The sequence below is a fragment of the Castanea sativa genome, chromosome 1 (genome assembly GCF_040712315.1).
Source record: "Castanea sativa cultivar Marrone di Chiusa Pesio chromosome 1, ASM4071231v1".
NCBI classification, from domain to species: Eukaryota; Viridiplantae; Streptophyta; class Magnoliopsida; order Fagales; family Fagaceae; genus Castanea; species Castanea sativa.
In genome coordinates this window covers 7,596,177-7,611,503 of record NC_134013.1, presented here as the reverse complement: position 1 = coordinate 7,611,503, position 15,327 = coordinate 7,596,177, and the positions used below count along the sequence as shown (strand labels likewise).

Genomic DNA, 15,327 nt, shown 5'->3' with positions numbered 1-15,327 from the left:
CGCGGCAAGTTGTGGTACAAAGTTGTGCCAATTTCGGTGGTCTTAGCATTAATCTTTTTTATAAAAAAAAACATATTTATGAAATTTTTTTACCTTTTACTATTGGTTTTATTCCACGGTGTCACATGGTCAATTTTTCTTTTAAATTTTCTACCTATGATGGCACTCAGTCCCTGACCTAGTCTTAGGGCTGGCCCTAGACATTTTGGGGCCTTTTTTTTATAATTATATATTAATTAAATTAATATTTATTTAATATTTTTATATTATAATATATTTCATTTAAAATCTATTTTTTTTGCATTTTGAGATACAAATTGACTAATTAAATTTTTGTATTCAAATTCTTCTAACATCTATTTTTCAAATAATATAGCTAATCTACTTAATCTTCTAACTCTTTCTGGTTAATTTCTTGCTCATTTGTGATATTTTCATCTAAATTTTGTGTTATATTTTGTTTATTAATAATAACAAATTTATCCATTGATCCTTTTTGAGACTCAATTGATTTTTCTTCTTTTTTTTCTTCTTTTTTTTTAAGTTTTTTAATATTCAAATGAATATTTTCTAGTAGACATTTTTAATCAAACAATATATTTATAAAGAGTAAAATAAAAAATAACTTTCAAGTGTAAAGCAAATGAGAAATAGAACTTGATTTATATAAAAAGTATTGTTGTAGTTTCACCGAACAATAACAAGTTTTTAACAATCTCAATTTGCATAAATAAAGACTTATTCAATATATTACCACTAACTAATATATATATATATATATATATATATATATATATATATATATAAACACAAGATTAAAATTAAAAAAAAAATTAAGCACAAGCATAACAAAAATTTAAGCACAGCCATAATACAAGGCTTATTAATAAGACCCATCTACAAAAAAACACAAAACAAATCAAATCTAATATCTATAACAGTATAACCCAAAAAAAAAAATAAAACGGAGGTTTTATAAAAAAAAATGAAGGCCCAAACAACATGAAACATCTAGGCAGAGACAACGGCCCAATCTTTTTTATCTTAAGTCAAGACTCAAGTCTAAGCATTAAGCAAATAAAAAGTAGAATCTTAGAGAAAGTTTGAAACTTTACTAAAACCGAGCGCCCATTCATCAAAAAAGAAAAAAGAAGCCATGTGCCCAAATAGAAATAATACCTGATAGCAGACCAAAGATGAGAGAAGAGGCTAGAGGCTAGAGGCAGAGCAGAGGTGCAGAGGCTAGAGCAGAGGCGTAGGCAAGCTTGCTTGAGATGAGAACTTAAGAAGGATTAGGAATCAGAGAGGTGGAGAATTTTAGGGATTTAAGGGAGCAGTAAAACTAAAAATTTTAGGGATTTGAGTTGTTTTATTTGTTTTGATTTGTGATTGTTTTGTGGTTAATCTCTTAGACCGGATTTGTAGTTTATTTTGTTGATTTTTGGTTTGTCTAGAGTATAATAATGTTATTTTTGGGTAATAATTTTGTTTAAAACCAATGTTTAACTGAATCTACCACATTTTTGTTTTTTAATTAAAAGGATGTGCTGAAAATAATACTTTATCTAAAAATAATTTTTTTATACCCCTACTACCCATTTTTTTTTAAAATTTTGGGGCCCCCTTCCACTTGGGGGCCTTAGGCAATTACCTAATTGGCCTAGTGGAAGGACCGGCCTTGCCTAGTCTCATCCAATACATCACACACACACACTGCAGGAACACTTAGAATAGAGTTATCATGGGAATTCACACACGCATAGCTCACAGTATTTACAGGGCACCAATCACAACCTTTATTACTCAATATCAAGTACAAAAGAAGTCTGGAGAATACACACGGAATTTTCTAAGCCAAAATACATACACTTGCTGTTGACAATCCCAACAACCGATGATATATGCACAAAAATAACTGTCGCAGCAGTTACTACCAAGTAACTGTCCTCTTGTTTAGAACTTGCTGCCACATGTGTTCTAACTTAGGACACCTTCAACTAATGTTGTCTTGGCCTGCTCTCCACGTTTCCAGCCCCTACTCAACATGTCTAAACATCCAGCAAACTAGGAATTGCTTAGTAACTATTGATAACTGCCATTGCACACTTTGCACATGTCAGCCCATGTCTTAGCACATCATGGGGCTTTCGCCCATGATCCAGCAGCCCACACATAATTGCTCCATCATGTTTTAGAAGCTTGGCCCCCGCCCAAGCCCTTCTTATCAGCATCACAGCCTACATAGTATGCCCATATCCAGCACCTCAAGTAACTGCTATCAGCCCACTCACACAAGTCCATGCATTCTACCAGCACCAACCAGCCCAATGCCTTGCACAACATATCATCATTACAGCAGCCTAGCATTGCCTTGCACTCTAGCCACTGAGCCTATACACAAAGCAACCATTAGCCAAGCCACAAATGTCATGCACTGTCTCATTGGGTCAAAACCACCTGTTCTTGCCCAACATCATCAAAACCATCTTTGCCCGTCATGGCCTTGGGGCATCATGTGGAGTAAGGTGCCTCCACATGCTGTCCCTCATCATGCTCATCGTTTTGAATCTAGCAGGGAGACTAAGTTTGTCTCCCTCAAAAAGTAGTTAGGAGTTTAACTAGATAGGCATAAGGAATCATTGATGTGTTGAGAAAACATAGAACCAAGTGATTGACCTAATGTTGCCCAAGTACTCCAATTCCACATGCCATCATCAACAACTTGTAAAGCTCTTAAGACACAGACACCTTTTATTATTCTTTTTGGACTAATAAAGGAATCATAATCAATAATCCATAATGTGGCATATTATAATATGCCATATTATGCCACTTTACTCATTTTTATAATATGCCACTTTACTCATTTTTATTAGTCAAAAAAGTAATGTAGCAATAATCCAATAAGTAATGTAGCAATAATCCAAAATGAGTTTAGATGCTAATGAGTTTAGATGCTAATTAGCATCTAAACTCATTTTTATTGGATTGCTATCTTTGTGATGTTGATCAGTAAAGTGTTCTTCAACAAAGCACGCCCAAACTGCCCAAACACTCAAAAAAAAAAAAAAAACACCAAAACGCAAACCCACCTTTACTCTCTCTTTTGTTAGGGTTTTCGATTTTCACTCAAAGCTTTGTTTTTTCAGCCATGGACTCCGGCGACGAGATCAACATCTATAGCGATAATGAGGTCAACGATTATTACGGCGAAGATGCAGACAACACTGACTGTAACTATGACTCGTTGATCAAAGAAGAGGACTTCGTGGATTCTGATTCCGATAGTCCTGTTGCTAAAAGGCCTCGTCTTGAAGGTCCTCCAGACCAAAACTACACGGTGTTGAAGCAATCAGATATACGTGAACGCCAAGAGAACACTATTGCAGAAGTTGCCACGGTTCTCTCTGTATCAAAAGCCGTCGCAACAGTTTTGCTCCGTCACTATAATTGGAGTGCCGGTGAGGTTCACGAGGCATGGTTTTCTGACGAAAATCGAGTCAGAAAAAACCTTGGTTTATTACCCATCATCGAATTTCCATTTGACAGTACTGAAGTCACATGTGGAATATGTTTCGATTCGTTCCCAACACGTGATGAAATTGTCTCTGCCGCATGTGGCCATCCTTATTGTGTCGAATGTTTTCGTGATTATATCAGGACTTCGATCAACGATGGTCCTGGATGTTTGATGCTGAGATGCCCCGACATGTCTTGTTCTGCGGTTGTTGATCGAGACATGGTGAATAGTTTGGTTTTTGAGGAGGATAAGCAGAAGTATTCGACTTATCTTTACAGGTCTTATGTCGAGGAGAATAAGAAGATCAAGTGGTGTCCTGGTCCGGGTTGCGAGTTCGCAATTGAGTTCGATGATAATCGAGGTTGGGATGTGACTTGTGCTTGTGGTTTTAGTTTTTGTTGGAATTGTGTTGAGGATGCTCATCGACCTGTGGATTGTGAAACTGTGGCTAATTGGATAGCGAAGAACCATGATGAGTCCGAAACCAAGACTTGGCTATTGGCTCAAACAAAGCCTTGTCCCAAGTGTGCAAAACCAATTGAAAAAAACGCAGGGTGTATGCACATGACATGCAATCCACCTTGTAATCATCAGTTTTGCTGGATATGTCTTGGTGATTGGCGTAATCATAGGAAATGTAATGGTTATAAGGAAGATAAGGAAAAAGAGGTAAAAAAGGCTAAGAGACATGTAAAGAAATACAATCATTACTATGAAAGATGGGCAGCTAATAACTTGTCAAGGCAAAAAGCTGTTTCAGACTTGCGTACAGTGCTAACCGAGCAGATTGAGAAGCTTGGTGAGATACATGGCAAAACCCAATCTCAGCTTGGGTTCATATTAGAGGCTTGGCAACAAATAGTTGAATGTAGAAGGGTGTTGAAGTGGACCTATGCATATGGGTTCTATCTGCCTAGGGGTGAGAAGGCTAAGAAGCTGCTTTTCGAGTTTTTGCAAGGGGAAGCAGAAGCTGGTCTTGAAAGGCTTCATGGATATGCTGAGAAGGAAGTGAGGCAGTTTCTCACAGATCCTGAGGGATCAGTAAATTTCGAAGAGTTCGAGTTAAGGCTGAAGAGCTTAACAGGAATTACTAAAAATTACTTTGAGAAGCTGGTTAGAGCATTAGAGAATGGCCTATCAGAGGTGCAAACTTTCAAATAGCATTGGAATTGTGATCTGCCAACTCCTGGGAAAACGTAACTTGCGAGATGTGTCAAACGCACCAGTGAAAGACATTTCAGCATCTCTTCGTAGTGAAGGGAAGCACTGTTACTATTTATTTAGGTTCTATCTATTTCCAAATTTAAATAATCTGTTTTAGATCCATTAAGTTGTTCTTTGTAATCTCTCATTGCTCTATCTATGCGATTATTGTTGATTTTAATGGTTTTACAATCTCTCTTTTAGGAGTGCAGAGCATCCCATGTTTTGAGATATGTGAACTCTCTAATTAGTCTTTTGGTTGTAATTAGGTGAAAATAATTTTTAATATGTACGAATAGCATTACTCATAAATATTGCATATAGCATTGCTCATGAAAAATTAAATAAAAAAATTAGTTTTAATTTTAGTTAATTGTTGGAGAAACCTATAGATCGAGGTCTTGATTGAACTCACCAAAATCATCATCTTAATTATTAGTGAAACTTGCAAGGCTTTGCTTTTGTACCCTACAAAAGTTTTAAGGGTAAGAAAAGAGAGAGTAATGTAGTGGAGACCAAAATGAGGAAGACAAGTCGAGTTGTAAGTCTGAAAAACCAATGTGCCGCACCAATTTAGTTACACCATCATCAGTAGCTTTTCAAATTGGCTCAAATTTTGTAAGATTCTATGTCGATGTTTTTGTTAATTTTGTGTATTGTGAGATTATTGTATTTTCAAGTTTTTTATTATAATTTTCTTATTTTTCACACAAGTCAAACCCCTAAAAATGTTTCCCATAACGTTTTCAAGAATAAGAAGCAATCAAACGCCATAAGCAACTTTTTTTACAATGATGTGAAACCTCACCTAGGTAGAGTCCTTTGGATGGTATTCTTGGAGAGTAAACCATGGATATACAACCCCACACACCAAAATTGTGTATTTGCTAGTTCAGGGAAATTCTTTGTGGGGATCGAATGTAGAATATTTGGGTATACAACTCATCCCAAGCCTTTAAACCACTTGGCTGCATCTTGATCACCTAATGAAAATATTTTACATTGAAACAAGCACATTCAATCATAGAATAGCAGATTCAATCATAGAATAGCACAAGAAAAAACTTGGTGCTTGACAACTCCAATACAAAGTGCCATAAAAAGTACACTCTGGTCTCACTTTGGCCACATGAAGTCATTCTTGAATAAAGACTTTCCTTTTGAAGTCTTCCATTTGAGGTAAATGATAAAATGGACTACTAACTCAATTCCAAAGTAAATAATTCAATCTTTTCAAATTGATTAGCAAAAGCTCTCATTTTATAATGAGCTCAGTTCCGTGAATACCCTTAACCCTATAGAGATGAAGAATTTCTAATGAGCTTAGTTCCATGAATACCCTTTCACCCTTATAGAGATGAAGAATTACATGTAACATGCAATATTTGTTTAATTGATTTGTAGATCTACAAATTAGTAAACAAATTATGGTTGAATTAAACATTCACAATAGAAATCAACAACTTCTCCAATAATAAAAAAATTATGCAATCAATATGATAAACGAATATATTTAGATCTATTTGAGTATCTATTTTCTTAGGTATATACAATCCCTCTATCCTACACACACTAAATTATTACAAAAAATAATCCTTTTGAGCTTCGAGATGTTGGTAAAAGGTTTCAAATCCAAAATCTCATTCATATCATGAAACTTTAAAAAAACAACTAAGTCAACCATTTGATGTTAATCAATATAATTATTAAATTCAATACTTTTTGTTTAATTATGACTTAAATATGGTCATTTAGTTTTGTAAAATCAAACTAATATAAAATATTACTATAACATAAATAATTACTAATTAAATTCAACAAATCCTAATATATTAGATTTTTGTATTTCACAATCTCCAATAATAAAAAATTATGTCACAATCAATATGACGAATGAATGTATTCAGATCTCTTTAAATATCTAACTATTTTCTCAAGTATATGAATGTATTCAGATTTCTTCAAGTATCTAACTATTTTCTCAAGTACATGAATGTATTTTATAACATAAATAATTAATTAAATTTAGTGAATCCTAATATATTAGATTCATGTATTTCACAATTTTCAAATATCAAAATATAAATTAGGGAAATATTAACGGATGCCCTAAGGGCATTTATTATGAATCATATATGAAAGTTTTTATAGGAAAAGAAAAAAAAATATATATTTTGACAGATTTTTCTATTTACCATAAAATCGATGTAAAAACTTTTCTAAAATAATTTGTTAAAAATTATATTAAGGGTACTCGTTAACAAGATCTTATAAATTATATAAATTGACCTAATAATTATATATTTCTGGCAAGTGGGGTTTGCAACTAATAAAAAAAAATTTAAATAAACCCTAAGATTTTTTTCAAAACATTTTGTATACCTTTGCTTCTTCTTCTTCTTTTTAACTAAAGCGTTTTTGTTTCGTTTACATGAGTTTTACAAATAATTCTAGTATGATATAAAAAAAATTATAATTTTTGCCACAATTATTCTACTGTGATAGAGTATAACTTACCATCTATATTTTTGTATAAACCAGAAATTTTTCTCCACCACTCACAGTTTAACATGTAGTCAATTGCGACAATTACACAACCCTACACACCAAAATTGTGTTTTTGCTAATTCAGAGAAATTTTTTGTGGGATTGATTCTAGAATATTTGGGTATACAACTCATCCCAAGCCTCCAAACATCTAAGCTGCATCTTGATCACCTAGTGAAAATATTTTACATTGAAACAAGCACATTCAACCATTGAATAGCAGATTCAATCATAGAATAGCACAAGAAAAACTTGATGCTTGACCACTCCAATACAAAATGCCACAAAAAGTACACTCTGGTCTCATTTTGGCCACATGAAGTCATTCTTGAATAAAGACTTACCTTTTAAAGTCTTCCATTTGTGTTAAATGATAAAAATGGACTATTAAGTCAATACGAAAGTAAATAATTCAATCTTTTCAAGTTGATTAGCGAAAGCTCTCATTTTATAATGAGCTCAGTTTCGTGAATACCCTCAACCCTATAGAGATGAAGAATTTCTAATGAGCTTAGTTCCGTGAATACCTTTTTACCCTTATAGAGATTAAGAATTACATGTAATATGCAATATTTGTTCAATTGAATTGTAGATGTACAAATTAGTAAACAAATTATGGTTGAATTAAACATTCACAATAGAAATTAACTTCTCCAATAAAAAAAAATTATGCAATTAATATAATAAATGAATATATTTAGACCTCTTCAATCTTCGAGTATCTATTTTCTCTGGTATATGCAATCCTTCCATCCTACACATATTAAGTTATTACAAGGAATAATCCCTTGAAGCCTCAAGATGTTGGTAAAAGGCTTCAAATCCAAAATCTCATTCATATCATGAAACTTTAAAAAACAACTGTCATCCATTTGATGTTAATCAATATAATTTTTAAATTCAATATTTTTTGTTTAATTATGACTTAAACATGGTAAATTAATTTTGTAAAATCAAACTAACATAAAATATTCCTATAACATATGTGGGGGGTAAAAATGTTCGAACAAACGTTTGGGTTTTGGGCCTGATTGGTTAATACAAGCCTGTTTGGTCAGGGTTCATAGGCCCACAGGTCAGTCCGCACTATAGTGGTCCGAGGGGTTGTCCGAGGAGGAGTATATCCTCGGACAGGCCCAACAATGGCCCTAGGACTTTCTAAACGGATTGGAGGTAGAATTCTAGAAGAACTGGTGGGTAAAAGTGTGATCCAAGCACCCTTTAGAAGCAAGAACGCGTGAGACATATCTGAGGAAAAAGCTGCTACCACCACATTAAAGACTCTGCATTTACCTCCCTGGCTGCATTAATGGGGAAATGACCTCTGAACAGTATAATTCAACCTTCCTGCTATTATTTGAAGACTTCAAGAAGGTGGTGGATAGGACAAGTATCTAAGGAGAAGATTTGTGTGACATGTGGATGAAATAGGGAAGAAGAAGAAGTATATAAGAAGACAAGAGAGGAAAGAAGGGGGGACCTACTGGTTAGCTGAAAAAGAATTAAGAACTGTAATCTTTGGCATAGAAAGAGAAGTATTATACAAATTTTCCTCGGCTTAAGTCCGAAGAGGTTTCTTTGTCATATTCATTTGTCATTTAAATAGATTGCGGCATTCTAGCTTGTTGATCAAATTTCCAACATCCCGAACCTAGGTTTCAAACCCATACTCTACAAATTTCATTGTATAAGGCTCATTGAGCCTGAGCCCATCACTTGTTTTTGGGTTCAGGTACAAATTGTGCACTTACAATTGACGCCGTCTGTGGGAAATCTAACGTGGAAGGAATTGGAACATCATGGCTGGCTTAGGTTCGCATCATGCGGAATCTCAAGGATCCCAGCGTGAAGATATTTTTGAGCGTCTTGAGCGTCGGAGGGATCGAAAGGGAAGTGTGCATATCGTATATCCTAGCACGAGTCATATGCGTGGTGAAAGTAGTGCCACCCATGAGGATGATGCCCAGGCCATGCAGAGGGAGATTGACCACTTTAAGAAAAATCTACGCCATGTCAAACAAAGGCAGACTTCACCCCCATCTAATCCTTCCTTAGGGGGGTCTCGGGGAAGCAGTTACAGTCCAAGGTTTAGGACTCCCCCTAGCGAAACCTTCTCTTACGAAGGGGATGACCTACCAGGTCGTAAGCATAAGAAGCTTCCTTCTAGGGGCTTAGGGAACGATGCTATGAGCCGAGCATTACACCAACTTTCTAAGTCGCCCTTCTCACGCAGGATCAAGAAGGGAAGGCTCCCTAGACGGTTCACTCAGCCCACCTTCACCATTTATAATGGCAGGACAGACCCGGGAACATGTGAGTCACTTTAATCAGAGGATGGTGGTGTATTCTCAGAACGAAACCTTGATGTGCAAAGTCTTCCTTTCTAGCCCGGGGCCTGTTACTATGAGATAGTTTAACGGATTAAAGTCGGGGTCTATCGATTCGTTTATGGAACTTATTAGGGCATTCGCATCTCGATTCATTACATGCAGTAGAGTTCCTTGACCGTTGGACTCGCTATTATCTATGGCCATAAGGGAGGGTGAGACATTGAAAGCATACTCCGACAGGTATTGGGAGATGTTTAATGAGATCGATGGAGATTTTGATAAAGTGGCGATTAATACTTTCAAAGTAGGCCTTCCCACTAATCATGATTTAAGGAAATCCTTGACCAAGAAGCCCGTACGGAGCGTACGTTGCCTCATGGACTGTATCAACGAGTACAAAAGGGTTAAGGAAGATCAACAACAAGGTAAGGGTAAGGCGAAGGCTATCCTGCAGGAAAGAAGGGATTTTAGGTCGAACAGGTACCATAACAATAAGCCGAGGAGAGATTACTCTAGGCAATCTGGTCCAGCCACTCCTCAAGTAGCTAATATTGTATTCTGAGAACCAGTGCACCAACTGCTGGAGAAAGTTTGTAAGGAACCCTACTTCAAATGGTCTAGTAAGATGGCGGGGGACCCTACGAAACGGAATCAGAACCTTTTTTGCCAGTACCATCAGGATGTGGGTCATACCACCAAGAATTGTCGGACCCTTTGGAACCACTTAAAGTAGCTCGTTAGCAAGGGAAAATTGAAGCAACACCTGTATCAACTAAACAGGCAAGGCAGTCAGTCAGGTTCAAATAATCAGAAGAACAACTCATCTTGGCCGACCTTGGGAACTATTAACGTCATCTTCACTGCACCTGGTAGGACTGGTTCCTGCCCTACCAGGGTGATGGCAGTGTCACACTCCCAAGCCGAGGAGGCAGGCTCGAAGCCGAAGAGGATCAGAGGAACTGTGTCTATTTTAGGATTCTCTGATGAAGATAAGGTTGAGACTATTCAACCCCATGATGACGCCCTGGTAGTCACGTTGAGGATAGAGAATTACAACGTCAAGAGTGTGATGATCGATCAAGGCAGCGGTGCGGATATTATGTACCCTAACTTATTCAAGGGGCTTAAGTTAAAACTGGAGGATCTCACACCCTATGACTCGCCATTAATAAGTTTTGAAGGGAAGGTTGTTATACCAAAAGAACAGATTCGATTGCCCGTACAGTCTGGCTCGAAAATGGTCGATGTGGATTTCATTGTGGTTGACGCATATTCTCCATACACGGCCATCCTTGCCAGGCCTTGGCTGCATGCTTTGGGTGCCGTCTCCTCGACTTTGCTTGTTAAAGTAAAATTTCCTTCAGGGGGATTCATCGAAGAAATTCTTGGCAGCCAATTAGTGGCAAGGCAATGCATATCAGCTGCAGTACTGCATCAAGCCAAATCAGAGTCCTCGGCCTCGGCTGTGGAAGACTTATAGCAATTAACGACTCTGGATGCGCCCAGTGCAGTGACAACAGAGGATGCCATATGTGAAGGTATGGAGAGGTTCCTTATAATTGATGATCCCGAAAGGTTTTTCCAAGTTGGGACACGGTTACCACACTAAGAGAAGATGGAATTGGTGAAGTTTTTGAAAGACAATATCAATGTCTTTGCCTGTGATCCCTATGTGGCTCCGGGAGTTGACCCAAGTTTCATTTGCCATTATTTGAACGTCGACCCTGCCGTTGTTCCTAGGAGGGAACCACCTCGGCGTTCTTCGAAAGAGCATTTCGAGGCTGTCAAAGAAGAGGTGCTTAAGCTCAAAAGGGCTGGTGCTATTAAAGAAGTTTTCTACCCAGAGTCGTTGGCGCACACAGTTGTAGTGAAAAAGAAGAACAGAAAGTGGAGAATATGTGTGGACTTCACATACCTGAACAAAGCCTGCCCAAAGGACTCGTTCTCGATGCTTGTGGATGCTACAGTCGGGCATCCTTGGATGAGTTTTTTAGATGCTTTCTAGGGTTATCACCAAATACCATTGGCATTGGATGATCAGGAGAAGACTGCATTCATTACTCCAACATAAAACTATCACTATAAAGTAATGCCGTTCGGGTTGAAAATTGCTTGGACTACTTACCAAAGGATGATGACCAGAATGTTTGAATCGCAACTTGGAAAGACCATTGAGGTATATGTGGATGATATGGTAGTGAAGAGTAAGGCAGTACCTATGCATGTAAAAGATCTGGATGACACCTTTCAAATACTTAGGAAGTACAAGCTGCGCCTTAACACCTCAAAGTGTTCTTTTGGGGTGGGTTCCGGAAAGTTCCTAGGCTACATGGTGACTCATAGAGGAATAGAGGTGAATACGGCGCAGGTCAGAGCCATTCAGGGCTTGCAACCACCTCAGAATCCAAAGGAAGTTCAAAAATTGACTGGGATGACTGCTGCTCTTAGTAGATTCATCTCTCGGTTAGCTGACAAGTGTAGACCTTTTTTTCAACTATTAAATAAATGAAAAGGATTCCAATGGTCTGAGGAGTGTGCTTTAGCTTTCCAGCAACTTAAGGAATATCTTTCCCGGCCGCCCATTGTGTCTCGGCTAGAGGTCGATGAAATCCTATTCGCATACCTAGCCGTAGCCATCCATGCAGTCAGCCTGGTTCTTATAAGGGACAATGGCGGGGTACAAAGACCGATTTATTATGTTAAAAAATCTTTGAAAGAAGCTGAGGTGCGTTATTTGCCTTTAGAAAAGGCAATGCTGGCCGTAGTCCATGCCACACGGAAGCTTCCTCACTATTGCCAGTCCCACACCGTTGTGATTTTGACTCAACTGCCTCTCAAGTCAGTGTTACGGAGTGCTGACTACTCGGGAAGGGTAGCTAAGTGGGGAACTATTCTGGAAGCTTTTGATATCAAATACATGCCACACACCTCACTGAAGGGCCAGGTTCTCGCGGATTTGGTGGCAGAGTTCGCCGAACCATCGTTAGAAGAAATTGAGAAGGAATCACACATGGATGAAAATCAGTTGGCATGATCACGGGCAAAGGACCTCTGATTTGGAAAGTGTTCGTTGATGGGGCACCCAACTAGAGGGGGTCTGGTGTTGGACTTGTTTTGATATCCCCTGAGGGAATTTTCTTTGAAAAATCATTGAGATTAGCGTTCTCGGCCACTAATAACGAGGTCGAGTACGAAGCGGTCTTGGTTGGTATGAATATGGTACGTAGAATGGGGGGAAAAGAAGTTCATATGTTCTCGGATTCTCAGTTAGTTGTGAGCCAAGTGACGGGGACCATAGAGGCTAGGGATCCAAGAATGCAAGAGTACTTGACCTAGGTCAAGTTATTACAATCTGAATTTGATTCTTTCATCCTTTCTCACGTTTCTAAAAGTGGAAACACACATGCGGACTCGTTAGCCACTTTGGCGATATCCTCGGCTCAATGTTTGCCTAGGATTATTCTCGTCGAAGACTTGCTAAAACCAACTCTGACCACTACAAGTGCCATTCGTATCCATCTAATAAGGCCTGGACCTAGCTGGATTGACCCTGTGGTCTCTTTTCTAAAAAGCGATATTCTTCCCGAGGACAAGTCTGAAGCAGATAAGATTCGTCGAAAGGTGCCTCGTTTTTGGTTATTCGAGGATCAGAAGTTGTATAAACGCTCATATTCTGGACCATACTTGCTATGCGTACATCCTGAGGCAACGGAGGCACTTTTGGAAGAATTGCATGAGAGAATTTGCGGAAGCCATACTGGGGGAAGGTCCTTAGCCCATAGGGCTCTAACTCAGGGATATTGGTGGCCCAATATGTAGAGGGAAGCTCAAGACTACGTAAGAAAGTGTGACCAATGCCAAAGCTTCGCTCCCAACATTCATCAGCCTGGGGAGTCCTTAATCCTTTGTCCAGTCCTTGGCCATTCGCTCAATGGGGACTGGATATAGTTGGGCCTTTTCCGAGGGCTGTGGAAAACAAAAGATGGCTACTCGTGGGAATCGATTACTTCACCAAATGGGTCGAAGCTGAGCTCTTATCAAATATTAGGGATATCGACTCCAAGAAGTTTATCTGGAAGAATATTATCACTAGATTTGGGGTACCTCACACACTTATTTCAGATAATGGCGTCCAATTTGATAGTAAAGTTTTCAGGAAATATTGTAGTGACATGGGCATCACAAATAGATACTCCACCCCAACTTACCTTCAGGGAAATGGGCAGGCCGAGAACGTTAACAAAGTCATAGTCAGTGGACTTAAGAAGAGGCTGGATGATGCGAAGGGTAGATGGGTAGAGGAGTTACCACACGTTTTATGGACGTATCAGACTACGCCATGGAGATCCACTGGAGAAACACCCTTCTCCATGACCTATGGGGTCGAGGCGGTGATACCTTTAGAATTTGGTTTCCTCAAGCTAAGGACGAGTTCTTTTAGCCTGAAAAATAACGATGGCCTCCTTGAAAAAAGCCTGGATCTGGTTGAGGAGTGGCGAGAGGCCACTATGGTCTAAATGGCTTATTATCAGCAGAAGCTTAAACGAGGATATGATGCTCATGTGAAGCTAAGGCTACTAGCGCCTGGGGATTTGGTATTGAGGAAAGTCGTGGGTACTGCCAAAAACCCAACATAGGGAAAGCTAGTACCAAATTAGGAAGGACCCTATCGGATCATCTCTGTAGCGGGCATAGGATCATATCGATTAGTTGATCTAGATGAAAAAACTGTACAACGCTCCTAGAATGTAAACAACCTACGAAGGTATTATTATTAATAAAAAGTACTTTTATCGTTTGTTGTTCAAATTATCAATATGTACTTGGGTTTATCTCTCATTATCTCTAAGTATCAAACAGAAATTTGGATATGCATGGTCCTCGGACTACATGCCTTGCGAAAATTGATGTCTTATTATTTGTTAAACAGAACCTTAGTTATGTCGGGTCCATAAACCTTCTACTTTGGGGAAATTAACATTTCAAGTTACAACTTCTAAGTATCAAACAGAAACTTGGACATGCATGGTCCTTGGACCACATGCCTTGTGGAAATTGATATCTTATTATTTGTTTGTTAAACACAACCTTAGTTATGTCGGGTCCACAGAACTTCTATTTTGGAAAAATTAACATTTCAAGTTACAATTTTTAAGTATCAAACAGAAACTTGGACATGCATGGTTTTCGGATCACATGCCTTATGGAAATTAATGTATTATTATTTGTTAAACGAAACCTTAGTTATTTTGGGTCCACAGACCTTCTACTTTGGAAAAATTAACATTTCAAGTTACAACTTCTAAGTATCAAACAGAAACTTGGACATGCATGGTCCTCGGACCATATGCCTTGTGGAAATTGATATCTTATTATTTGTTTGTTAAACACAACCTTAGTTATGTCGGGTCCACAAACCTTCTACTTTGGGAAAATTAACATTTCAAGGTACAACTTCTAAGTATCAAACAGAAACTTGGACATGCATGGTCCTCGGACCACATGCCTTGTGGAAATTGATGTCTTATTATTTGTTAAACAGAACCTTAGTTATGTCGGGTCCACAGACCTTCTACTTTGGGGAAATTAACATTTCAAGTTACAAGTTCTAAGTATCAAACAGAAATTTGGACATGCATGGTCCTCGAACCACATGCCTTGTGAAAATTGATGTCTTATTATTTGTTAAACAAAACCTTAGTTATGTCGAGTCCACAGACCTTCTAC

General features: G+C 38.0%; 1 protein-coding gene across 1 annotated transcript; it reads left to right on the top strand.

The window, feature by feature from the left end:
• The first annotated feature begins 2,930 nt into the window (after nucleotides 1–2,930).
• On the top strand, nucleotides 2,931–4,895 carry LOC142640210 (putative E3 ubiquitin-protein ligase ARI8). Its single transcript, XM_075814295.1, has one exon. It carries the CDS (start codon nucleotides 3,152–3,154, stop codon nucleotides 4,679–4,681), a length of 1,530 nt encoding a protein of 509 aa, XP_075670410.1. The 5' UTR covers nucleotides 2,931–3,151; the 3' UTR covers nucleotides 4,682–4,895.
• The last annotated feature ends 10,432 nt before the right edge of the window (nucleotides 4,896–15,327 follow it).

Excerpts from the sequence above, each read along its gene's own strand:
- LOC142640210 (XM_075814295.1), top strand. The coding sequence starts at position 3,152 with ATGGACTCCGGCGACGAGATCAACATCTATAGCGATAATGAGGTCAAC.